We start from the raw sequence: 27,409 nt of genomic DNA on the forward strand, positions 1-27,409 counted from the left end.
TTAATACCATCTTACATGATCCCGTCATGTTTCTTTGTGTTTTGGCACTCTCTGCACATCTTTTCACCCATCGCAAATATCGAGAGCATAAAATGAGAAGCCACGAGTCCTCTGTGCCCCTCCCCTTTCACTATTTCCCCTTCAGTTTGTGGGAAATAAATGGACCATGTTGCAGCGCTCCAGAAGCAGTCTTTATTGGTGCACTCTTGCTCTCCGTTTCTCTCTCAGGGGGCCTGTTGAACCAAGGAGCCAACTGAGGAGAGATTACACACCAGCGAGACAATGTTCAGTGCCCCACAGAGGCTTTGCACTTTCTGGAAGGGCTCTCATTATTATAGTGCAGGAGACTTCAAACGATTCCCCAGTAGCTTTTGATGCAGTTTGATGCATAGTCATGCCCAGCTCTCTGAGCTCCAGAATCACTGGGTGTGTCTCTATAATCAAAGCCCTGCTAACCCACATGATTACAGGAATGGCACACTGGCACATACCCTCTCCTCTTGGCAATCAGACACAGTCCCCCCCCCCCCCCCCCCCCCCCCCCCCCCCCGCGTTGCATCCCTTTCCCCCATCATTATAGTATGACTAGAATGGGTGATTCAGTGTTTTTTAAAGGCCCCCTTTGGTGGCACACATTAAACCTGGTTCACCTTTTGTGGGTATATGAGCTGTATACTGTTAAGAGTATTACAAACCCATTTAAGGTAGCAGAAACCGTTGCATTGTTAACGGTTTGGAAATACAGCTAAAAACATCAGGGTAGGGCTGGGCGATATGGCCCAAAATTCATATCTGGATATTCTTTAGTTGGATGGCGATATACGATATATATCGCGATTATTATATATATTTTTTTAAAGCCATAAAGTAAGAGCAAAAAGAGTTCTTAGTCATGCTGTGTCCCAGATCTCACACGGGCACTTTTATTATCATAGAGCGTAGATGTACATAAAAAAATTACTCAAATAAATTATCAGCATTTATTAAACAATAATGCTCCATAAATAAAATAAAACAATGTTGGTTTTGTGCATAACAAAAAGCTCGCAATTGTGCAGTCAAAATGTAAACTAAAAGACGCTGAGCATAATAACAAAGACAGATTTTGCAGCTGCTCTGTTCCCAAGTTCTACTGAGTGACTGACACCCTGACAGCAGTTATGGCGTTAACGTCATTTTAACGAGATTAACGCTGACAGCACTAAAATCGTAATCTCCAAATGTTTTCTTTTTACCGACCAGCTCCTCTTTGATAGCTGCCGTGTCCATCTTGTCGTTGCCTGCAGGGGAAGCGATGGGGGAGGGGAAGTTGTGTTCAGTGAAGGAGAAAGGCGAGGCAGAGTAACATTATATAAACGATATTGTCACATAAAAATATATTGATATATTTATGTCTGTGAAGGTTCTCAGTCATCCAGGTCATCGTAGTCTAAGGAGCTTTGAAAGAAAAGCGTCTGGACTTCTTTGAGTTGCTTGAAGACGTTTCACCTCTCATCCGAGAAGCTTCTTCAGTTCTAAGGTCAAATGGTGGGGAGTCCCAGATTTAAACCCAGTGGGAGTATCCCCCCCCCCCAAATCTTTGGGGGGGAACTCCCAAGTGAAACGTCTTCAAGCAACTCAAATAAGTCCAGACGCTTTTCTTTCCAAGCTCCTTAGACATTGATATATTTAAAAACGCAATATATCGCCCAGCCCTACTTCAGGGTGTTGTAAATGTTTATAAAGTCCTATCTGAATTAAAATGCTCTTTCCCAGCCTCTCTGTGTGCATGAATGAAAGTTCAATTATTAAAATTGCTCAAAAGATTTCTCACATATTACCCCATAAAGGTGGAGATACTGCACATTAATCTATTCATCTTACTGTTTCCCAGCTGAGTCGCTGCAGAGCAAATTCCTCTGCTTCTGTGTATTCTTTAAGTGAAGTGTTTTGTATTGTGCCATTCTCTCCTCACAGATGCAGATAAATTCTGTTTTGTGCTGTGGATGTGCTCATTGCCATCTAATAGTGTATGTCATGTAAAGGTTGAAGCAGCTGAGTTTGATCAGAGGAAAGATGGTTGCCTCAAGCAGCAGAGGCAACCTTAGCAGCAGCCCCTCGTTGTCTCTTCAGTCCATCCTCGCCAGACTGGTTGGCTCCAGGTCCGTTGTGGAGAGTCTGCACTTAGGTGACACCTAAGATATAAGCAATGACACTCACCTATGAGCACCTCCCTCAAGTGCACAGAGTACTTTCAAAGTCAATTGATTTCTCCAGCTTTTTGCTTGCATTTGTTTTTTGGTTTATTTTTATTTACACTTTGGTGTTTTAATACGCTGGGAAGCATTACATATTTGCATTTCTGTCTAAGTTCTGACAAAATCAATAATTCTGATTAAAACTGATCGGATACTTTTATTGGAAAGTCATCAATGTTGTGTTGCTATGCTAGTGGGTGTGGCTGTTACAGAGGTTTAATTACCTGACCTTTAATTCAGCCTTGTGAATCAGCCACACAGATGCGCTAAAGATGTAAAACTGTAATGAAGTGTCAATTTGGGGCAGTGGGTAAGTGTTTACTGCACTTACATGAGCTGAGACCTAACAGCTTTCAAGTTGTGGAAAATCTGCATGGAAACGTGTGTTAGAGGACCTCAGTGACCACAGGATAATTTCCAAGTGCATTATTATGCAGGCATTATAGTTTCCACGGCCAGTGTGTGATGGCCGGCTTGTGTACGAGTGACGTTCTGTAATCAGATGGTACATGCAAGGCTGTCTGCAGGCGACCACATGCCAGAGGGTTTGTGAAAGACACTAGACCACAACACGTGCAGCAACTACTGCATGTGCCCTTGAGGAGAATTTCTCAAAGTGGATTTGAAAAGTATAGAACAGGAATGGCTGCATTTTCATGTTATATGGAATTGTACTTTCCCATTGATTTTTTTTTCCCCCTCCTCTCTCTCTCCTCCCAGCCCGCTGCAGCCAGCTGTAAAGTATGTAAAAGACATCCCCCTTTTAAACAAATTGATTCCAGATAGTCTCTTACAGTCTACAGGCTAATGTTTGTCATGGTTGCATGGTCTTCCTCATGATATAAAAAAACAAACAAACAAAACTGACTTGCTTACTACCATAGTTACTACTACACTCCCCATGATGCGGTATTGTTTGGCTTGTTTGAAAACTGATATAGTTAATCACAATGAGAAAAGTGAAAGACATTATACATGAAGTGGCAACCGTGGCGCTGGGGGTTGGGAAGCGCATCTGTAACCGGCAGGTCGCCGGTTCGATCCCTGGGCTCTCTGTCCTGGTCAAGACACTTTACCCTACCGCCTACTGGTGTTGGCCAGAGGGGCCGATGGCACAATATTGACATTTATTTTTTTACTATGTACTTTTTTTTTTTTTTTTTTTTTCTGTCAGTCTGCCCCAGGGCAGCTGTGGCTACAGCTTGCCTCCACCAGTCTGTGAATGTGAGAGTGAATGAATAATGGAATTGTGAAGCGCTTTGGGTGCCTTGAAAAGCGCTATATAAATCCAATCCATTATTATGAAGTGTATAATGAAAAATTGGTATAAAAGGTTGTGTTAATCCAGTTGACTGACATGTTAAAGAGGATTTCATGATCTAATTTTGATTATGATCCATGCCTTATAGTTGACAAATGTCAAGAGCAACAACAAAAAAAAAGCATAAAATGACATTGTATAGCAAAGCAATTTTTTTTTTTAATGAGATTTAGATTATGTCTTATTGTTATGAACCATTATGAAGTGCTATAGGTACATAAACTACAAATAGATGGTTTTAACCCATTGGTAGGAGGCCGCTAGGCAACATAATGACATCATAATTAGATGTGGGAATCACCAGAATGTTAATGTAACATGGAGTTGGTCTGCCATCAGTCTGCAACTGAATGGGGTCAAGTTGGCAATTACATGCAACTTGGAAATGTATCTGATAATATAATAATTAGCTGTGATAACCCATCAAAAACGCATATCTGTTGCTGTCTACATACATAGGAATTCACATTTAATTATTACATTTGTGCTCATCAGCCTTCCCGTTCTATAGGAATATGACCAGAATACAGCCAGCAACCAGTTGTCTACATTTATAAATCAGTATTATTTGCAAACCTGTGGCCATCTCTCTGAGTGCAGTGGCAGTCAGTCCAAGTCATGCCGCGACTCTTTGCAGAAAGATTGCACAGGTTGCCTGGTAGGAGTCAATCGTTGCAACGCGAATACACATTTAGTCAACACAGCTCGTAGTCATTGGCAAAATGTGGGGGGAAAAAAAATCAGTACACTGACCAGGCAGCCATGAATTTTTGTTTGGTGGATGCAAGGAAATTGCTGATGAATTTTTACTCATTAACTTGCTCTGAATTAGGAGGTGTCTTTTTTGGTTTTGTGGGGTTGATTTTAATGTCAAGCCCTCTTGTTGCTACTATTCCCTGACTATTTTCATTTATTTAATGAAATACCAATATTTGGTGTCTGTGTATTGTTACAGTATCGCTATGTAAAATTCCACAACACTATTTTGTTTTTTATTTGTTGATTCTCATACATGTGTGCTAATTTGATTGTGCAACTCCTAATTGCGTAGGAAGAGTTCATGGAGAGGCCCAAATTTTGTGTATGGGCACACTTCTCTTTTCAATTTCACTTTCTTACTCCAGTGGACATGTGGTATGACCAGCTGAGGTACTATCCGTCAGTTCTGTAGCTCTTTTGGCTTGTGAAGAATATTTGTTTAGAAGTGGCCCGGCTCTCTTTTATTGTGACTGTGCGAATCTTGGCAAAACCTGCTTGGTCTTACACAGATGTCACACTGTGTATGACTAACATAAGGTAGCTTGTAATGAGTGATGGACCATATGTCTCAACTTACAGCACTAATGAACTAAATGAGCTGACAGCTTGATGAACTGAACATTTGATAGATGCCTTCCAGAATATGCCAATCACTCCCCTACATAATGAGGTTACTCTCTTATGCGGTCATTAATCTGTGTTGAGTCTCATCAGCCCTGTTATTGCAGAGTTTAACATAGCCTGCATTAAAATATCATTTAGTCCAATTAAATTGTTTTGAATTGCACTTCTCCCCTCGTGCTACTACCTAGTCTGCTACAAGCAAAATGCAAGTATGGTGGTAAATTATTTATTTATGTATTTATTTATTTTTTTAATTGAATAAAGCATATGCATATGGGAAGTCGGTAAGGATCACGGCAGAGTCGTTAGGCATAGCCATCCCTGCATTTGGAACTATAACTGTGATGTTCTGTGTTACCTCTGAGATCTCTGTCATCATAATTGTGTACATCACTTCAGGTCTGGGGGATGGGGATAAGAATTTATCATGCCAGAGACACACTTGGGGAGCATGCCACTATTCTCTTCCTTCATACCTACTGTGTCCAAGAGCATTTAAGCTTTGAGGAGCTCTTCCCGAGGGGGTGATGTTGATAATTAAGTCAAATCTTAGCTCCCGTATAGTAAGTACGAACACCAGTGCCCAGCTGTTTATAGCTGCCCTGGGAACCAGCGCATTTTCCAGGATTAGAAATCCTTTCCTAGTTTGCCCATGTGAAGATCAGAGCCCTCCCCCAGCAACAAAAATGGCCTACCAGCCTGCTTGCCAGGGTGTCTGGCTGTCTGTATTGGTGTCATTGAGACGTGCCTTCTACATCCAGTCTCTCTTATTTGTCTCAACGTACAATGACCCATCATTACTGCCATGTCAAGGAGACGGAAGCAACCAATCATATCTGGCCTCGCGGGGCTGGTGGAGCCAATCAGGTCTAGAATTCCCATGGTAACTTGTGCCTGAAAGCCAGGGCACAGCCAATCGGAGCAGAGAGTGCCACTTAGCTATTAGGGTTTAATTGCCTGTTTCCGTTGTCATTAATAAAAGTTGTAACCTCTCTTTTTAGAGACTGTTATACATTCAGTGAACAGCACAGTGCCTCGGCATGAAAGCAGCCTAATGGCATTTGAAAGAGCGTAACACAAGGGCACATGCACAGTGACGTTTGTGTATCATGCTCTGTTCATTCACTGTACAGGCCAACAACAGTGCTCAAGTCGCTTGTCAACCGAATGTCTTTTACCCTTCAGATTCTCCTCTGTCTCTCTGGCCAATCATGACTGCTTCATCCATTTGTGCACAGACCCTACCATTAGCTTAAAGTAGGTCATTTCAGGCCAGGAGGGAGCCAGACTCAAGTTTGCATGGTCACTTTCTCTCCTTTTAGTTTAGCCTGCTTCTGACGAGCTTTTCCTTTCCACTCTGCTCTACATTGTGTTGTTTTCTGCTCTGTTCTTCCTTATGTAATGGCTGAGCAGTAAAGCGGCGTGTGTGTGTATGTCATAGCCGTTTCCATGGTTAGAGTGGCTGAGAGCGTAGAACAACACAGCATGCCCCAATCTTGGGCACTGTAGTGAGGAAAGACTTTTCCATTTTCTTTCTCCAGGTTTGCCTGTTTCTTAGTCTTAATTGCCTTTAACCTTCCCTCCTTTGCTCTGTCAAACTCCGAAAGCAGAAAAAGGTGTAGTTAATCATGTTGCATGAGCCAACGCAATGTTGTTTTTTTTTAATGCATTTTTTTTATAAAGAAGGATATCCTTTTATGTTGAAACCCAAGTCCATTAGGCACCATCAGATGTTCAGATCAGGTGGTAATTAATAAGACATTACTCTGATCAATAATTGATTGTCTTTCATTTAGTGGCAGCCTATGGTTGCTTTCAGGGTTGGAGTAAAAGCAGCATTCAAAACGTGTTGGCATGTAGGGTTTGAGACAAATTCAGCAAAGTCTCAGCTTCCTTGTCAGTTCTGATAACACAAAACGGTCACAACATGATTTCTTACTCACTGAAAATCTTACAGTCTGTTCCATAAGTTCAGAGAGAACAGACAAGATATGATTCCTGCATTTACATTTTAAGCGACTCTTACAAACCAATGTGAAGCATTCTCAGAGGCACTTAAACAAAGAACACATGTTGTCATTGTAAACCCACTCTGCTCTTAATGTGCGCCAGCTTTGCTTTGGTTTTGTGTAACAAATGGGTTTTTCTTGGTACATGGTTGAGCGTGCAGTCTGGTGCTGTGGGCAAGGTGCTGTGTTCTCATTTCAGTCTCTCTAGGGAGAGCTCCACCATCAGAGAGAAATGATTGAATTTCTTTCTCTGCTCCATTTTCACTCATTTCTCCTGGAGTGGATCTGCCTGTGCCCCCAGCACATTGTAGAGTGTGCGTGTGTTGTATGCAGATTCCGATGTTGGCATGTATACAGGCCAGCATGGGTGTTCTTCACATTATATAGCTGCCTATGCTTGTAGTGCTGAAGCATTTCTTTCAAATGTAAAACTCTTCTTTTGTGCCTCTTTGTGTTCATTTTCCAGACGCTGATATGCATTGAGGATGAGTGGAGTCGGCGAAAACTCATCTGACCCTGGCAGGGCAGAGTCACGGAAACGCAAAGAATGTTCTGCTGAACTTCTTGGACCCAGGTATTTGGTCCCTTTAGGAGTTATGTTTTTGACATTTCTGCGAGTTTTTGCTGTGTACAGTTAAATGTAATGTGGGGCAAAGTAGTTATCATGCACTAAAGGTCAGATCCAGTTTTAGTCGGTCCACACAAATGAGTAACGACTTTGCAAAGTTGTCCGGTTCACAATCTCCTGCACACATTTTTCTTTAACCTATTGTAACATAAATGGAGTAGACCTGATTTATTAGCAGGCTGATAATATCGACCTATATTAGCTATTTGCCAATCTATCGGTATCTGCATTTATAACTGTTAATGAAGGAAAAGACGAGAGAAACACCCTTCAGCTGACTGACGCTGAATAGTTTGTAGACCAGAGGGCACCCTTCAGTTTCCCAATCACAAACACAGCCACCTGCTGACTGAGCAGAGTCTGGCAAATCAGAACGTAAATAAATAACTATATAGATCCAATGTGGGGGAAATGTTTGTTTCATGTGTACGAAAGAGAAAAATATTGGCTGACATATTGAAATAAAGAGTTTTTAAGTCGGCAAGAATGTTAAAAATCCTATATTTAATCGGGCTCTAAGTGTAATATTGGTTTACCCTTGTGCCATGTTAGCAGCGTGAAAGCTCCTAGAAGGATGAATTGACACTAGTGTTGACTCTCCTCGATGCCTCAGTAGATATATTGCACTGTCAGTGTGCTGTCATTTGGCAGCTTTCAAAATGAGAGGCCTCTTCAGCCCTACTCAGGAAAAATGTGTGGACACTGGAACCCTGGTGTAGTTTTATAGATGGATGGACTTTGCTACCCTGGAGCTGTTTGATGCACTTCCACTCTCTTGAACCTTTAGCCATCAATCTGTATCGCCCGTGTTGTGTTACTGCTGTCCTCAGTGCAGTTTCTCACCCTTCTGTTTTTGTCTCTGCAGTCCCAAACGGAGCAACGAGAAGCGTAACCGCGAGCACGAGAACAAATACATCGAAGAGCTCGCCGAGCTGATCTTCGCCAACTTCAACGACATCGACAACTTCAATGTCAAACCTGACAAATGTGCAATCCTGAAGGAAACTGTGAAACAAATCAGGCAAATAAAGGAGCAAGGTACAAATGGCAGCCTCTAATATTTTTGAAACGTGATACTTTGTTGCAGAAACAATCAAGATCCCTACAGTGCAACAGCGAAAGGAATACGGAGTTATTTGAGCTGTTTATTTTATTTTTTTATTTCTTTATTCCCATGAAGTTCTGTAATTTTCCCCTTTCAGCTTTTTTTTTATGTCATAAAGCCCAGTTTTATACCATGGCTAACCTTAGTGAAAACACGTCAGTGGCTTTGACACAGCTGCAAATCAAATTCGTTGCTGTGTTCTTAGTTGTGCCTTTAAAGTTCGACACAGCTTCCACGGGTGGCTTTGTGTTGACAGAAACCTCAGATCTGATAGCATAAATATTATGATTTAGGATCTGTTTCATACACAGTAACTGGTGTTCTTATTAAAGAGCAGCACAATTGATTTAATGTTCCCTCCAACACTCCATCATACAATGTGGATGAGCCAGAGCAGTTTTTTTATTTCTTTTTTTTGTTGGCTGCCAGTCTTTCCCAGGAACGCTCTGAGCCAGAACATCAGGCAAATCGATCAGCATGTTTGGTTGTACTCGCTGCTGCCTCTTTGTGTGTGTGTGTGTGTGTGTGTGTGTGTGTGTGTGTGTGTGTGTGTGTGTGTGGGGAAGTAGGGGTCTTTAGTAAGTGGTAGAACACTTAAAGCTTTTAAAAAAACAGGGCTTCTTCTCTTGCTTCAATTTGAAGGAACGTGCTGATCTTAATGTTTTACCGTCGCACAGCCGAAAAAACAGCCGAGTGGCTGGTAGACAAAGAGTGGCCCACTCGAGGTGTGTATGAATCAGACCAGCTGATGATGTCATCATGTTTTGTGACTCACAGAGCCAACTGTTATGTAATGGTGATGCAAAAATCACAATCAAATTCTTGCTAGCGTCTGTTGCTCCCACCCCCTTTTTTTGATGTCTTATTCTGTGCTGCCTTCTTTTCTACCTCCAACACTTCCTCTCTGCATTATCATCTTTTTTCTTTCTTTTTTTTAACCCTTTGCTATAATGACATCCTCTGCCTGACTCTCAAGGCAAAACATTTTAGTACAGAAGGAACCCCTGAGGGAAGGACTAAATTTTCCTATTCTGCTTTGTCCTCCATACGTCAGCGGCCATGTAGATTAACCTTTTTGTGTGTGTGTGTGTGTGTGTGTGTGTGTGTGTGTGTGTGTGTGTGTGTGTAGTTAAAGCAGGAAGCTACTGCATCTCATCCTGCACAAGTGAAGCGGGGATGCTGTGAGCTTATGTTATGTCCTACTGTTATTTGCTTTTCATTGCACCTCATGTGTTTAATGTGATCTGAAACAGAGGTGTAGTTATTTTTTAGTAGTATATTTTTTTTTTTCTGTTGTCCACATTTAGTTTACTTTCTGCTTATAGCGACAATATTACATGTATTCAAATACACTTATGTGACTTAATATCTCTCTCTGATTGGTGACTTCCTGTAGAGATGTGCCATGTGGTGAAGATGGCCTTTGGAAAAAGGAATGAGAAAAAAAAAAAGCAATGAATTCATCCCTGTTTGTTCCTCTCACACTGTCTGCATACATTTTCCACCCTGATTTGGAAACTGGTTGCAATTTTCTGCGTGTCTTTTCTCTTTCCAGCTTGTTGCACCTTCACAGACAATATGTGGAGAAATATGCTTATAGAGCCTTTAGAATAATGGCATAGCCAAGAGTTTTACAGCTTTTTTTTTTTCTTTCTTTAACACTCCGTGTTGGCAGGAGCACCCAGTTAAGACTCATAAAAACTGTGGACGGGGGTCTGTGTAGCTGCTAAGCTGAGCCTAGTACATTATTTATTCCAATATTCAAAATATAAAAATAAACTGAGCAAATTGTTAAATATCTGAAAGAAGGAACAGTATATAGCAAATGTCTTGTTAGTTGTGTGTTAAGCAGCAATTGTTACCCAACTGGTCAGTCCCTCTCTGTGTCTGGCACAGTTCCACAGTTCTCCAGACAGAAAGGCAGGGAGGGCCACACTGACACTGAGTGATGGGTCTGCACCCAGGGCAGCTGTGCTGGTCTACAGGGCCCCGCTGGGCCCAGAGAGGCCCTGCTGATGCGCACATCATTAATGCTGAAAGAGATGAATTTGTGTCTGTGCGATGGTGCACAAACCCACAAAGCCAAGGGAACCCTGCATTTGCTTTCACCCTTCCAAAAAGAAAATACAAGGGACGGGATAATTTTGTTTGATTCTTACCACAATATTTATTCACCATATGGTCAGCCTGCTTCTTGGCATCGTGCGAAAGCAACATGCCCCCCCCAAAAAAAGAAGCCAGAAACGACAACAACAACAAAAAACCCAATGATATTCTGCCTCACATCATCATCTCTAAAAGTAGGGCAGCCTACGCTTTGAACATAAGGCTTCTCTGCATGGTTATTAACCCACTCAAACGGACACATGCATCGCATTATAGCACAGGTACAGGAGCTTACAGGATATTTATATTTATTTATGTTTGTTTTGTTGGTTTTTTAAGTGGATTTTGATTGGACATAAGATGAAAACAGTAGTAAATTATAAGCCATACGCATCTATGTGCTCAGTAATTCATACTCTCCATATCCATTAATAGAAAATCAACAGGAGTATTGACTGCTACAACTTGTTTTCCAATTTGGAACAACATTGCTTGGACACCATCAATGCTTAATTGTTTCCATATTGGCCTTTTTTGTTTGTTTGTTTGTCAGGGCTTTGGCATAACAGAGTAATCTAAACAGTGACTGCCCCCCACAAGGCAGCTGTGTGCTCTAACACACCTTTCGCACTGTGCTGCTGCTCTGTGCTTCGGTGTGAGCCATGGCCACATGGTTTCACAAAGGGGACCGATGTGTTTGCTTTGCAGCAGCATGGATACCTGTTAAAAGACTCGTCAGTGGGTGACCTCTTTTATAGTATGTGGGTTAGTTTCAGAGGAAAAGTAAAGTTGTTTGTTTCAGCCTTTTCTTTTTCCATGTTTGACAGTACAGTACGTTACAGTTTTCTTTTTTTTAGTAACTTCCTCATTGTGAAACAGTAAGGAGCCCTGACACAGTCTCTTAAATTTTTACTAACTTCGCTTTTAACAGAAAAAGCTGCAGCAGCAAACGAGGAGGAGGTGCAGAAGGCTGACGTCTCATCAACAGGCCAAAGTGTGATCGACAAAGACGCCTTGGGACCAATGATGCTGGAGGTGGGTGCACGGCCTTTTCCTCCTTACTCATAGCGCCATATGTGAAGAAAATATTATGAAATGCCAGACTCGTGCTGAAGTACCCCACACTCCACTCATTTGCTACCACTCACACAAGAGATGCTCTCCTCTTTAAATCATGATTGCTATATAAAGTGTCGCATCTACAGAGAACAGTTAAAAACGAGCCAACCGTGGTTGTGTGTGAGCGTTGCGGAGTTAACGCTGCCAGCATCTTGTATCCGCCCCTGATTGGCTATAAATCACAAGCGGGCCAATGGGGCCCCGTTGTACCACGAAGGACCACTGGAGTGCTTACATATAATAGGAAAGAAAGCAACAGCCTGGCGGATGAATCAGTCCATTGAGCCTGTCCTCTCACTCACTTCCTCCCTCCCTTTCTCTCTCCTGCTTGTTCAGTTCTCTTTCCTCTGTCTCTCCCTCCCCATCTTCTCTTCCTTCGCCTCTAGATCTGTCCTGTCATGGAATATTTATAGCTCTCCTGGTCCAGCGTCACTGAATCGACATACTAACTCGCAGCTAAATATAGACCAGTGCAGCCTGCAAGCTTTCCCATCTGTCAGCAGCCCCAAAACACAGCGATCGGCCATTCACACCCGCTCCGCTCTAGCCATGTCCCCGTCCGCCAGCCCAGGCTAATTACAGTGTGCTCTGCGGAGTATGGCTGTCGGCAGGAAATGCACCCACGCGCCCCATGACCCTCCTTCAAGGCCTTCTGCTGCCCACTCTCATGCCAACTCAAAGACGGACAAGGCTGTGAAGAAACATTAGTGTGCTGTTGTTTTAACCTTCTGGGAGCAGTCTTCTTCTGTCACATGATTTATTGTGGCATGTAGTTTGCATCCTTGCTAGCCCACGCGGTACAGAGGCTGTTGTGTGTTTCATGCATATTTTTGCCTCTACCAACAAAGTGTTAAGCATCACTGTCATACAGTACTAGAGGCATGTTTGAATTGCTTTAAGACAGAAATGTAGAAAATGGCTAATATTAAGCGAGAATTTATGAGAAGAGAGAACTCTGGTTGCAAAGCACTGCTCAGATTTAAATAATCCAGAGAAATTCCCAGATTCCTACCCTGCTGCAATTCATTACCTGCTGTGTAGCAATATTTAATCATATGTGAAAACAATAGGTTCTATGATATCACTCACAATGTATTTATTCAGGCTTTATTAATTTGTAGTTGCTGTAGAAATGTCTCTAGTGTTTATATTTAGTATTTAGGGAGGGTGTTGCAAATTAAGGTATTGGCTAAGAACATTATGTAAGAGTGTCTGGAGGAAGGCAGGCGTTGGCACTAGAGTGTTTGCTCTGTTTTTGTTTGCCCTACTTGTGCAGTTCATGGCCTTTCTTCATGCAGACTGGACTTACACAACCGTGTTTTTGGAACAGCTCTGCTTCATGCAGTGATAGATGAGATCTCCTTAATCTATTTTCAGATCGTGCTGTGTTAAGGCGTGCAAAGGAAAACTTTCTTCTCAACATGATCATGTGTTCCCGGGATATGGGTTTGCTACATCCAGACTTGTCTGTTCACTGTAGATTTGTTAGGAAGTGTAGTTTGAGACATATACACTATAGTTATAGATGAGCAAGGATGCCAAAAACCCAACACGATACAAAATAAACATTTACGTTATAAATCCTCTTGCTACCCATTGAACAATTCATGTGACCCCACACGCTGACAAGTGTGTGTGTAGTGTAGATAATGTTTATTTAAGCTGAGGTGAGACACCTTGAGAAGAGTCTCTTGCGTCTTATCTTGACATCAACTTTACAGCATTACAAGCAGCAGAATTCCCTTTTTAAGAGCTCCCGGTGATTTGATGGCCTAATTGACACCATCTTGTGTGTAATGGCTGACCTGGGGCTGTATTCTTTCAATTAAGTACTGCTCCTCCTTCACATCCGCCCGTCTCTGCAGGCACATGCTTTTATCCTGCTTTTTATCAGCCACAGCGATGGTGAGCGTCTGTGGGAGTGATCCATGTACCCGGCACATGGCGTACTAATCGTTCCTCTTCAGACACAACTAGTACATGTGTCGGCTGTCATGGGGATGTTAGCATCAGCAGTCGTTGGAGTTTTTAGATAAACTGTGCCTTCACTGAGTTGCCTGGCATTATCTGTGAGATCATAGAGGTAACAGTGCATTAGATGATGTTGCGGAAAATAACCAGACGTGGCGAGATTTCCTTTTTTGTTAGGGAGTTGTGGAAGTATTGCGTATTGTAGAATTTGCCATGATTTGTGCCAACATTTTTGTGCTGTATAAGCATTCTTGCTGGAGCACACTAATCACATCTCAGGCACAGTAGGCGCAAATAGAACATCCCTAATGATAATGAGCTAACGAGCTAATTGGTAATTAAGTTACAATAAGACAAACAAACAATAGAATTCAGTAGAATATACATCTTTCTCTGCATCTGTTTGTGGAGTTTATATGCTTAAAACTGGATATCCTGACCATTAACCAGTGAAAGAAAAATGACCCAGTCCATAGTGAACAAACTTCTGAACTGTCTTTTTTTTTAATCCTCCAGGCTCTGGATGGCTTCTTCTTTGTGGTGAACATGGAGGGTAACATTGTGTTCGTGTCAGAGAACGTGACCCAGTACCTGCGCTACAACCAGGAGGAGCTGATGAACACCAGTGTCTACAGCGTGCTGCATGTCGGGGATCATGCTGAGTTCATCAAGAACCTGCTGCCTAAATCCCTCGGTTGGTTCAGAGATTGTTTTTCCCCTTTTTTTTCTTCTTGCTGTCAGTTTCTGTCTCACTGTGTCTCTTTTAGTCCATGTCCCTCGCTTTTCCTGACTTTGCATGTATGTCCTTTGTGCTGTGCTTCCGCTGCCTCTTAACACCCTCGCCTCTCTCGTTCTCCTTATTCAAACAGGTATGTTGTAGGTGGCTGTTGTTGCAGTGATGTCAGATTAATTAAAACATTTAAACGGTCACGGTCAGAAAGCATTTGATTCAGCTGTTTAACAGAGACTTTTAGGATGCTGCAAAAACCTATAGGTTCTTCATTTGTCCCTTTTGCTGACGCTCAGCCCAAACATTTGCTCGCACTCTTCCTCCCTCCCTTTTCAGCTAATTAACTTCCTTTTTTTGGCTTCTCTCCCCTGTCAGCAGCATCGTGCGCCTCCTATATTTCCATTTCATGTCCTTCCTTCTCCTTCTCTTCACTTATTTGTGTCATTCTCTCTTTCTCTGCCACGAACGCTCACCAAGTTCCTATTTTCATGTTCTCACTTTCCCATTTTTTTAGCCCACACACGGAAAACATTGCGTTTATCCTCACCTTACTCCATTTATTCTGTCACGTAAGATAGAATTTACTTTCATAGCCGCGGCCATTTAACATCCTGCCTCTGCATGACTTCCGCACGAGAGGTGATTTTTGATCTGTGCCGTTGGAGCTCATCAGGAGCTCGAAGTTCTCCTCTCCTTCTCTCGTGGCGCTTCGGATTGAGGTCTGAGTACCCAGCCCATCTGGGTGGGAGAGCAGCGCAGAGCGAAGCACCCTGGAAACGATCAGTGGGCTGTGTCCCAGATACTGGGAGATTATCAATGCACTGAATGAGATCACAAACCAGATGGAGTGTGATGGGAGTTTGTTAGAGTGAACAGAGTGGCGTGTGTGACTATACGTTTCTTTCTTTGTGTGCACGTACGCGCACGGCCGCTTACACATGTGTGTGCCCTTTCTGGTGTGTTTGCTCGCGCCTGTGTAAGTGTTGGAGAGAAGAAGAAAGATTGGCAATGATGTTTTACAGGACATGCATATGGAGGCCTGGCTGTGATGCATAGCTGTGGATAGATGGCGCAGGGCTCAGGGTTCCAACTGCTCATTATGACTGATCTCTACCCAGCAACAACCCTCTCTTTTTTACACTTTTTCTGCCTTCATTCTCTCTGTCTTGCTCTCATTATGTCTTTCACTTGCAGCGTGGTAGCCTCTCTTGGCTCGCTCGTTGCAGCTCCCATTCTCCGCGTCCTGTTGTTCAGTTTTTGCTGCAGTACAATTTGCTTAAAAAAAAAAATCTCCTGTTCCCTTTCCTCCCCCTCGATTTAGTAAATGGTGTCCCGTGGTCCAGCGAGGGTCCAAGAAGGAACAGTCACACTTTCAACTGCCGAATGCTGGTCAATCCACACGGCGAGAGCCAGGAAGAGCCACACGAGCACGAGCCGCAGCAGCAGAAGTATGAGACCATGCAGTGTTTTGCCGTTTCGGAGCCCAAGTCCATCAAGGAGGAAGGAGACGGTATGCAAGGAGGGAAAAACGGAGACTAAAGCGGCACCCTATGAAACACACTTAAGCATTTCCTACTAGGCACAATTGCGTTGAATGTTATAGTTTGCTTTGATTAAGTCTAAACCATTTGCAGTAACCTTGTTAAATAGTTTTATAGTATGATTAGGTTCCAAGAGCAAGAAAATAATATAGCCTGAAGTACAAAGGTGTTTGAATCATCGGGGGAAGCATTTTAACATTCAGCAACCTGACCCTTTTAGAAATTGCACACACTTATTTCAGCACGTTAAAACACTTGACAGAGGACTGAAAGACCTCTTCAGAAAGTAATTCAATTAAAACTGACAGTTTGCTTTGGAGCGTTCAATTAAAAAGCAAACAAAAGCAAGGATTTGTCTACTCGTATAACATTAGACTGAATTCTGCCCTCTTCAGTGGAGAGCTGAGTCGAGGTGAGCGGGATCAGACTTTTTTTTTTTTTTTTTTTTTTTAAGTAGTGTAAAGATATACACACACCATCGACAAAACCTGGAGAAGGAAAGTAAGAAAGCTTGCTTGTCTTTAAGAAACGCTGGTTGCCACCCAATGTAAAATCATTTAAAGTAATAATCAGCTGCTAGTCATTCATAGGGCGTTGATTGTTGACCATTATCTGTCTTATAACTGGATTTGTATAGCCAAATGATGAAGAGCAGTGCTGCTGCCACTCAACTTACACCCATGAAAAGTTAAGTGACACAAGGGAGACGGGAGGTTGGGCAGCTGTCATTAAAGCTCATCTATAATTCATGTACATCCCTTCCAAACCTGGGCTTATGACTCCAAGGGAACCATGTGCTTTAACCATGTAATGCAACAGCAAAAGCAGTCATTCAGTACTTTTCACAACAGCTTGAACACAACAACAGAATACAAACAAACTCGACACATTTGGGAGCATTTGTGTGTAAAGAAAGAAGAGGAATTTGTGTTAGCTTCTTGTATAAACATCTGCTCTCCTTTCCAGGGAAGCGATTTTAAATTGTACGTTGTTTCTGCTCTGCTTTCGGAGTTCAGTCACTGAGAGGTCACAGGGCTATTCCAGTGGTATTCAAGGCTTTAGATGGGAGCATGAGATGCTGAAGAGTGTAAAATTCCATTACAAACGACCTTTAGCCAGAATATTTCAGGACTTGTGATTGTACAGCAGCCTAAATCCCTTTTGTTCAAAGGCTATATTGCCAATCTTTAACTCAGCGGCAAATTAAAACAATAAGCAAATGTTTTACTCCAAATCTAGTTAGAGCCTTTTCCCCTACTCTCTGGCTTGCTTTTTGTGCACCAGCTGTTTGCCAGCCATACTTTGGCAAGTAGGCCAAATAGGACTCGGGCCAGAGGTGTGCCAGTGTTTGTGTGTACTGAAGTGGCAAAGCAAGATGAGTGGTTACCAGTGCAGGAATCTGTCCAGCTATAGACAGAAACAGGGGGAATGGAGGCGATGGAAAGCAAGAAATTAATGTAGATTCACAGATTTGAGGGTCGGACCACCCAAGAGGCTTTTTAATAGGACTGTGTGCGAGTGTGCGTGTGTGTTAGTTCTGGCATGCATTCATTTACAAGAAACGTGTATGGGAGTGTGGGTATTACTGGCACCGAAAAGTTAGATGGCAGACTTTTTGGGGTCACCCCAGTCCTGGACTTGGCAGTGTCATATTTGCCATCAGTCAGTCAGCGCTTCACACACACACAGACTTTAATGTTGAGCCAGGAGAGGTGTCATCAGTGTTAGATGTTCCTGCAGGTGAGAGTAGCCAGAGATGGGCATTCAAGCTCTCTTACACACACGTGCACACACACACACACACACACACACACACGCGCCTTCAAAGGTCACACTTCATCATTTCCCTTGCCAGCGATAGCTGCTCCTCCTCATGAAAGGAGCGGAGCCCTGATCCCTATGCTCATTAATAACTGTATTAATTATGCTGCCTGGGAATAACATGCATTTCATTTTCTTTCCCTCCCTCTGTCTCTATCATTTACACCCCATCCCTCCCCTCTCTCCCATCCCTTCCCCCTTTCACCTCTTCTGTTTATCTCTCTGTTTTTGTTTTTTTTGTTATATACTCCATCTCCTATTTTCTTTCCTGTGCTATTCTGTTTTCTCTTTCTGAGTTTTTAATTATTTTTGCTTTATTTTTTTTATTTTTTATTTTTAGACTTTCAGTCGTGCCTGATTTGTGTAGCTCGCAGAGTGCCAACGAAGGAAAGACCCATGCTTCCCACGCACGAGAGCTTCACTACACGTCAGGACCTACAAGGTACACGAACATGTCAGCCGGCAGTGAACTACAAACCGCTGTTCACAGAAAACTTTGCTCTTGATTTTTTTTATTGCATCTTTGTTTTAGCATAGCATCTTTCCATATGTGGCTTTTCAAATAAAACTTGGCCCTGCATCAAAAGAATGGTGTAACGATTCTAGTAAGGCAAAGTTCCAGCAGTACCTTATTTGATGTCAACAGCTTGTAAATCACTTTGCACTACAGTTAGGGATTCAAAGAATATTATATCCTCTGTAAAGATCCTTAGGATTGAACAACTTAGTAGACCCAGCTTCCTACCACAGGTTGCTCTCTGGGAGGTAAAGTACCTGCCTGAACGCTGACACACAGACACAGACAGCTGTTTGTGTTTCACCTGGTCTTTGATGTACCCGTACCACTTGTGTGGCACAGACACACACACACTTAGTCACTCATGTATAGTAATTTACTGTGGTTTCCCACACAGACCTCAGTAGCCATGCATCTAGGCAGGGCTATTATTTATTTGCCTCTTTATTTGGACTGCACAATTTTAAATAATTGCCGTGATTTGTTTTATTCTAGATTGACAGCATTATTTTTCTCTCATATTTTGCTGAAAGTACTGCCTCTACATTCTTGTTATGCCTACAAGAGCTTCTTGGACATGGTGCGGAGCTGTGAATAGTTCTATTATGGATGCTAGTTTGACAAGTCTTTAGTCAGTCCCTATGGCTGTCATTCAAGCAGCAGTGTGCTTGTCACCCTTTCAAATGCATCATACTTTCATTTAAATTGTATTCCAGTGAGGGACAACTGTTACACTGCTGTGACTGTGTTTACACACGCAGCATGAGAGTACTTGTTGGGCTCTAAAGATAGTTGAGGCTGAGCTGCCCTGAACTCATTACCTGCTGTAATGAGTGTCTAAATGGTGGTCTTTTTAAATTTATACTGACAGCACTTATAATTGTATTTCCATGTCTAATCCTATATAGTCAGGACCTTCTATTCTGTTTACTAACACAGAAGCCATTTCTAACGTTGGGTAAGCTGTAATTAGAATGTAAACAAAGATTTATAATGTATTCTTTAAGTAATATTAAACCACTGAGATCCTGGCCGAGTCAACAGAAGAGACATTTATTTTTAATGTCGACATTAAATCTTTACATTTGTGTATGTCAACCGAAATGCTTTCCTTTATGACTAAGGTCTCTCTAATCCCGTACTGTGTGCTTAGGTAAGATAACATCCCTAGATACCAGTCTGCTACGAGCATCCATGAAGCCGGGCTGGGAAGATCTTGTGAGGCGCTGCATCCAAAGGTTCCACCTACAGAATGATGGAGAGATGTCTTTTGCAAAGAGACACCAGCAGGAAGGTAATTCCATTAACTATGAGGACAATCGTGTTTAATTTTTTGCTCTGGATATTAGAGTCATTGGGGATGGCTGCATTAGCATGAAACGGTTGTTTAAAGAGGGGCTGCAGCCACATTAAGGAAATGGTCAAATGAAAAGTGTTATTTTGCCATCAATGTGTGTACATGTGTGCCTAGTGCTCCGACACGGCCAGGCGTTCAGCCCCATCTATCGGTTCTCCCTCTCTGACGGAACCATCGTCTCAGCCCACACCAAGAGCAAACTGGTACGCTCGTCTGCCACCAACGAACCTCAGCTCTACATGTCCCTGCACATCCTACAGAGGTATGTCCTACCTGCTCCACGTGAGTCAAAAAGACTGACATAAACCCGAGGCATCAACTTGCTAGCATGTTTTGTCCTGCGAGTTCCCTGCAGCACTGCCTGTTGGCTTCATGGAAATTGTGAGGATGGCACGGTTTTCAAAATATGTGCTTCCAAGTGTTCTTGGTCAAAATCAGACAGCGATATGTTACACCCCCCCAAAGAGAAACAAAACCAGAAAAAAAACCAAAACAAACATATTTTCTCACTTCCTCCTCATGGTAAATTCATGTAGTTGTATTCATACTTTGTCTCATTGTTGGCAAACAGAAGAGTTTTATTACATGTCATATCCCATCCTTGGCATGCACATTGACATTTTTCTTGCAGTATAGTTTATACTGTATAGATTATTTACCCTTTACCCTATTGATTTTCTGCGCATCTCATTGTGCATGCATTCATATGATAGTAAAAAGCGTATTTGAAGAAATGCAGAAATGTTCCTTTTCAGTTTAAAGCAGCCAGTTTTCTAAGATTTCTAACTCCCATGTACAACTTTTGGTATTGTTTTTTTCTAATGTGTGTGTTTGTGTTTTAAAATCCAGGGAGCAGACAGTATGTGGAATGGGTCAGGACATGGGCCCTGGCAATCAGGCCACAGGGATGGCTCCCAAACCAATGAACTCTTCCACTCCCTCCATGACTCCTCCAACCCCAGGCAGCTTGCCAGGTTCAGGGCCTCAGGGCCAGGACACTACCATCAGCAGCAACAGCACGCCTTTCTCCCCCCCAGGTCCTGCTGGTCCCAGAGAACCAACGGCTATGGGGGGGCATATGCAGGTCTACCGCTTTGGCTGTCCTCAGCCACACAACCACAATGGGAGCATGCAACCACCACAGCAGGGCCCCAACTGGAGGATGAATAGCCCCTCTCGTGCCAGCCCAAGCCCAGCCGGAGGACCCCATCCACCTCCGCAGAACTCTATGCTATCACCCAGGCACCGAGGGAGTCCTGGGGGTGCAAGCAGCCCTCGTGTAGCAGGGGGTCTGCATTCACCCTCACCAGTGGGGATGTGCAGTGGAGGGCCTGGAGGTGCAGGAAGTAGCACGGCTAGCACCCATGCTAACAGCTATACTAGCAGCTCTCTGTCAGCTCTGCAGGCCCTTAGTGAGTGCCATGGTGTAGGACACGGGCATGGACCCCCTCATACACATACACTAGGGTCTCCAGACCGGAAAATGGGCTCCCCAGCTGGGGTCACACCAGGGTCAGCGGTAAACGCTCATCTGATGTCAAAACTTGGAGGATCCACCAGTGCTATTGGTGGTTCAGGAGACTCATTTGGACCTCATTCAGAGATGAGTCAGGGACACACCCAGGCCCAAACAGAGGGGAACTTAGTGGAGCCCAAGGAGGAGAGGGATGGACCCCTCGAGGGCCATGATGCTCACAGCCGTGGACATGACAACAAGGGCCACACCAAGTTACTGCAACTGCTCACCACCAAGCCAGAACCCCTGGAGACTCCTCTTTCCCCTGGTGCAGGAGTTGAGGGCAAGGACCAGGCTGGGACAGGGGTCCGGGGTGGCAACACTCACGCCACGTCCCTTAAAGAAAAACATAAAATCCTCCACCAACTGCTTCAGAACAGTACATCCCCCGTGGATCTTGCTAAGCTCACCGCAGAGGCTACAGGCAAAGAGATGGGCCAAGACCAACCCCAGGGTTCCGGTAGTGCTGCTTCTGCGGCAGACATTACTCCTAAGCAGGAGCCATTGAGCCCCAAGAAGAAGGACAATGCCCTGCTACGCTACCTACTGGATAAGGATGACACTGTAATGAAGGACAAGGTCCCTAAGCTAGAGCCTGGGGAAGTGAAAGTCGAAGGGGGCAAACACCCGCAGGTCAAGGCGGAGAAACAAGATGCAGGATACGACCGCGCTGAACAGGTCAGTTTAACGGAGTTAATCTTGTTTCCTGTCTTTTTCTTCTTTGAAATGAGTAAAGGACTAGAGTTACCCCAAAACTAACTGTAACCTCTTTAGCCTGTTGCAAAAAGCAAAAGTTTTCTGCCCTCTATTGCTCCACTTGCCTCTTCTCTCTGTTTTGCATGAATCTGGGTTAGGTAGCAGATGCCACGTCCATGCAGGATGTTGCAGCTAAATGTACAAACAGTCAGGGAATGCAGAAGGCAAACAATATTTGTTGCGCATATATACATTCCGAATGACCAGCATATACACTGAACTCATTGTGTATGCTCTTTATTAATGTATATAAACACATCAGGTCCTTTCACTGCCTGTGTGTTGGCAGCTGAGGGAATCTATCCGCCAGCTTCAAACAACTGTGACATTTGGAAGGAGCCCCTGTGGTTCTTCAGCCATTTGATCCTGGTTGCTTTTGGCCAGATTCCTCAGGTTTGGCACCGTGCTCAGGTCAAGACTGGCGCTGAAAGAGAGAAAGGAGAGAAAGGAGTCAAAGGAAGTGAGCGGGCAGAGTGTTGCTGGTGAAACTCAAAATTTCTTTGTAGCTGATGTTCTAGCAAGGCAGAGTGTTTAGAACAACCTGCTGATGCCCTAATGCAGGAAAGAAACCCGGCATCACAGACACTCACAAGCTTTCATACAGGAAACCTGCACATGACACGCTCTACTAAACACCTATGCAAGCCTGCAAGTGTCATTCTATCACATACTCTTCACTGCTAAACCGCAGAATTACAACAAATGACATATAATTACATAAATGCCCTTCCTTTTCTTTTCTGTCTCTGTATCATTAGCTTCCTCTTCTTCGACCAGTCACGTAGTCTGGGTTGCATGCATGCCATTTAAATGTCAGTAACACTGAACAGAGGTCACATTTTTTTGTCAAAGTGCATGTTCATTTTTTTTATAAAAAGGTAATCCGTGTGCAAACTGTGCTTACTGTGGATCAGGGTGCAGATAACCTGGTTTGATTGTCCAATTTGAAATGTCCGCCTACAAAAGAATAACCTGCGTCAGAGTGGGTTTTAAGGGAATTTATAAAAATCAATCTTTTTTTATTATTATTATTTATTTTTTAATATATTTTAGGCTTTGTTTGTTTTTTTTCTCCATTCACAGAGAGACAGCGGCACCGACTGTCACGCAGCTATGCACGCTCGCAGTGTATGTACAGTATGTGCTCGTGTGCTGGGGTACATAATGTGAAGAAGAGGGAAAGGTGATTGGTTGGATAATACAGTAAGAGCCGCTGTTAAACTGAACAAAGAACGGGAGAGGAGAGAGGTGTAGATACCCCCAGGAGAGGCCAGCCTCGGCAGGCAGAGTGAAAATGATGAGCCATATGCTCCTGCATGTCCTCTCTGCTACCATGGAGATAGAGGGGAGAGGGAGTGGTGTGTTTGCAGAACGTGCAAGAAACAATAAAGAGAATTAGAAATTGAGAGAAATCCAGGTTTTAATGTGTAATGCCAAAGGGTTTTATTTTGTGGAAGTGGCCAGTATACAAGGGAACACAGTTAGACTGTATTTTAAAAGGATTTCGTTTGCCCTACATTTAAAGTGCAGCTGAAATGAGGGAATTCTGGGTTTTTGCCTTTAGTACGTTAACACACTCACGACTTAATGTGGTGACACATTCCAGTTTAACAGATCTCATTAACTAGAACAAGAGCATTTTGTTAGACGTGCACTAAGCTGAGGCTTCATTAGAGCCTTTACATGTGTGTGAGTGGGCTTCTGTTCCTTACTGGTGACTTGCTGCTTGGCCATGTGTGAGAGCTGACTGTACTAGTTTGAGTCCACTCATCCTCCTCTCCACTAACCTCACCCACTATTTTCTCGCTGACGCTCCTTCCCTTCCTCTGCCTTTCTCGTCCTCATGATTGTTGAGGGCTGAATTATTGATGGCTGGAGCAGAGCTAAATGAGAAATCAGAGCAGAGCTCTGATGGAGTTATGAGTATGGCTGAAAACAGGGGTGGTTCAGACTTGTACCAAACTGCCGATCAGATCGACTATTAGCGATTGACGAGGCAGTTAACAGATATTTTCCCTGACAATGATAATCTTTGATATTAAATCCGTAAAAGTGACTCTGCTCTTTAATCCCTAATTTAAGGAAGTCAGTTTGTTATTCCTTCATCCGATCTTTAACTTCATTTTTCATGTGCTTGCTCATGACCAAAGCATCTGGCTTTGTCACATGTTCGCTGTGTCACATCTGCCAAATAAGATTAGAAGTTTAGGTGACAATGAGGTAATAGGCTGTATCTGACTCACTCTCTTACCTGCTTCACTATCTTTACATTTTCTGTTTTCTTAAGACTATCTCTGAAGCTAAAATTGACTTCTTATTGTACCATATATACACCAATAGACCACACCGTCAAAACCACCTACATTGTTGTGGTGCACCGTGTTCCCCGTTGAGACATGGTACTCACATTATGTCTGAGTGTGTGCTTTTAGGTTCAGTTTCAGGCACCAAGAAGTTTAAAGTCGATCTATTTCTTCAAGTTGTTAGGTTCTTCTTTCCAGCATGTTCCACAGATGCTCAGTGTGATTGAGATCTGTGAAATTTGGAGGCCAAGTGAAAACTTTGAACTCACCACTATCGTTCTTAAATCATTCTTGAGGAATTTTTATGATGCAAACATTATCCAGCCGAAAGAGGTCACTCCCATCATGGATTAAGGTGTTTCTGTGGTCTGTAATATTTAGCTAGGTGATATATTTTAAAATATATCACATCAATCCGTGAATCTAAAGTTTCTCAGTTGAATATTCCCAGAGTATTAACGTACCTTCACCAGCTTGCCTTCTGCCTTCTCTTCCCAGGGTTAAAAGCCCACAGGTGGTCAGACTAGGCCACATTCCCCAGTAGTGGTGCTTTCAGTAGTGGACATGGGGCAGCATGCAGGTTTCACCAGTTTTTACAGTAACTCTCAGACTAGTCTTCACTTCCTTTGGTGGCTTCTTTGAGCTATCACATTTTGGCTCTTCACAAAGTGAGTCCAAGTTTTTTTCCGTTGCCTATTTTTCCTGCGTCCACCAATGTAACTTCAAGAACTAGCTGATCAATCCACACCTAATTTTGGATCTAACTGGGGGGAAAAAAGAAAATTGGTTTAAATTCTGCTTCTAAAAAGCTAGAATTAAGCTAGTCTCAAAAAACTGATTTACTCAAAAAAGTAAATCAGAATGACTGAAATAACTTTTCTGCACCAAATGCAGAAGCAGAAAATCTTCACTTGTACTCCCAGTTAAATGTCAGATGTCTGTGCAAGTGTTGCAATTAATGTTGGAGCCATGTGTTGTCCTGACTTTTATTTTATTTAACACTTGTTTACATTTAGGTAACAAAAGAGCAGCATGACTCTGGGGTGACTTTTTCCTTTTTCCTTACTTGACAGTGCCACTTCTGCTTTTCTTGGCCTTTCTCACTTCCCTTTCCTATAAAATTTCATGCGCTATATCATGGCTTCTGGAGGGCTCCTGTGTCCTTTTGAAGTCCACATCACCATTAGGGCACTGGACGTTTAATGGAAGAGTTGGAGATTACTCGCATGTCACACTCGCAGTGAAAGCGTGCTTTGAAATTGTATGTTAACTAATGTTTCGAATACAACTATTGCAACAGATAACAGAGTTTTTAAGTAGTGCTTTTTGTAGTTGCCATTTGGATTTTTTTTTCTGCTGGACCTTTTAAAGACTCAGTAAAGAAGTTGTTAGGTCAAACATCACGATCTTACTACACTCCCTGAAAATTGCAGTGCTCCTTTCATACAGGAGCGCTGGAATAGTTTACTTGCAGTTTACTTTGATGCCTTTTATGATACAAGTGCTGTTTATAACTCACATGTGGCTTCAACTTACAACTAGCCATGTGTCCCACTACATATATATATTGTGTATTTGTCCTACAAAGGCTGCTGGAAATGTAAATCAGCTCTGCAGTGAAAAATGATCCTTTTTATGGTTTTAAAATCTTTGATTTCTTTCATTATTTTGTTTTAAATGAAATACAGTAAAATGGTGAGAGATGCAGAAAAGGAGGGCTCACATTGCATTACATGCACCGACATGCATTTGAAAGTGGAGTGTAACATGAATTGATAGAAATGGGACCCATTAAGGGTAAAAGCAACTGGAGAAGTGGAGAGAATAGAAAATGGGAGGAGAGAGAATTGAAGAGGAGGAGGAGGAGGAGAGCAAACTGAGAGTGTACAGAAGCATTACATCATTCCTGACCTCATTAGGGCTTTTCTCTCTCCCACCACCACCGCCACCCCTCACTCTGTTACTCTCTCTAGCTTTCCTACATATCCTGTCTGCTTCTAGCTGTGATCAGCTATGTGCGGCTGTCTATATTCGGCTGTACTGAGATACTATTTAAATAAAATCTTCCAAGATGTAAAATAAATAAATAAATAAGAAGTGCATTTGGGCATAACCGAGACGAGGCTGCAGTCCTTGAGCCGTCTAGATAATTTGTTCTATCAGGCATATTTGGCAGCCTTCTATCTGTAGCAGCAGTTACATGCCCAACAAATACATGTCATTGTCAAGTACAACATTGAAACAGTGCTGGTGTGCTGCTTTCCTGCTGTACAGTATGTCATGATCAGGGGATTCAGTGATTCTGTATGTGCTGCACTCTGGTGGACAGTTGCAGCTAGTGCAACTTATTTACTCAAAGTCCCTCAAGCCTCGCTAGAAAGTGCCCGGATCACTTTTGTGAAATTGTAGTTTCTTTTTGGTTGTTGCTTATTAATGCTTTGACAGTTGTTGTTTTTTTTTTTAAAGGGTGTGGGTTGCCGAGATGTTTTACTGAGCTGCATTATTCAAGAGTTCCTGTTATTGTGTCCTCCGCATCTGTGACAGAAAGATAAATACACGCCATGCCAGTGTTGTGAAACGGACACTAAGAAGTTTATTCTTTTGTGGTTCTTCCAGTTCTTTTGTTCAAGATCAGGTCCACAGCATGCCCTTGTGTTTGAGTGTGTGTGGAGAAATGAAACAGAAATTGTATAGAGAGTCCAGCTGTGTATGAATGCAGCTTCAGGCTGCAAAGAGTTGGCTCAGTACAGCTGTTTACAGTAAGGAGGCAGAGAGGAGTTCAAACAGTTGGCATTAGCCCGACTGCTGCTTATATCTGCTCTACTGTTTTATTTTGGCAGGACAAAGTTTAAGTAGCCACATGTTTTCTGTATTTGTTTTCTTAGTTCAGTGGGAGTAAAATTTTGGATTTAAAAGTAGAGAAGTTGTAATAAACCTCCTGAAAGAACCAATCAGCAAGCGCAAAGTAGAATGAGAATCTGGGAAGCTA

The 27,409-nt window shown here is 42.8% G+C and overlaps 1 protein-coding gene across 6 annotated transcripts in view; it reads left to right on the forward strand.

The window, feature by feature from the left end:
- Positions 1-27,409, forward strand: part of ncoa2 (nuclear receptor coactivator 2) — a 63,955-nt gene that overhangs the window by 25,545 nt on the left and 11,001 nt on the right. For all 6 annotated transcript variants that reach the window (XM_086306157.1, XM_086306156.1, XM_086306160.1 and 3 more), the window contains 9 exons: positions 7,417-7,524; positions 8,444-8,616; positions 11,721-11,824; positions 14,396-14,573; positions 15,931-16,119; positions 18,312-18,413; positions 19,642-19,782; positions 19,960-20,107; positions 20,695-22,039. In XM_086306157.1, the coding sequence (XP_086162283.1) occupies positions 7,436-7,524; positions 8,444-8,616; positions 11,721-11,824; positions 14,396-14,573; positions 15,931-16,119; positions 18,312-18,413; positions 19,642-19,782; positions 19,960-20,107; positions 20,695-22,039 (2,469 nt within the window). In that variant the 5' untranslated portion in view covers positions 7,417-7,435. The remainder of the gene's footprint in view (positions 1-7,416; positions 7,525-8,443; positions 8,617-11,720; positions 11,825-14,395; positions 14,574-15,930; positions 16,120-18,311; positions 18,414-19,641; positions 19,783-19,959; positions 20,108-20,694; positions 22,040-27,409) is intronic.

This window comes from Aulonocara sp. 'chitande type north' Nkhata Bay, linkage group LG9 (assembly GCF_057382095.1).
Source record: "Aulonocara sp. 'chitande type north' Nkhata Bay isolate Kocher_YH1m ecotype deep benthic linkage group LG9, A_spYH_male_GT1.1, whole genome shotgun sequence".
NCBI lineage: Eukaryota > Metazoa > Chordata > Actinopteri > Cichliformes > Cichlidae > Aulonocara > Aulonocara sp. 'chitande type north' Nkhata Bay.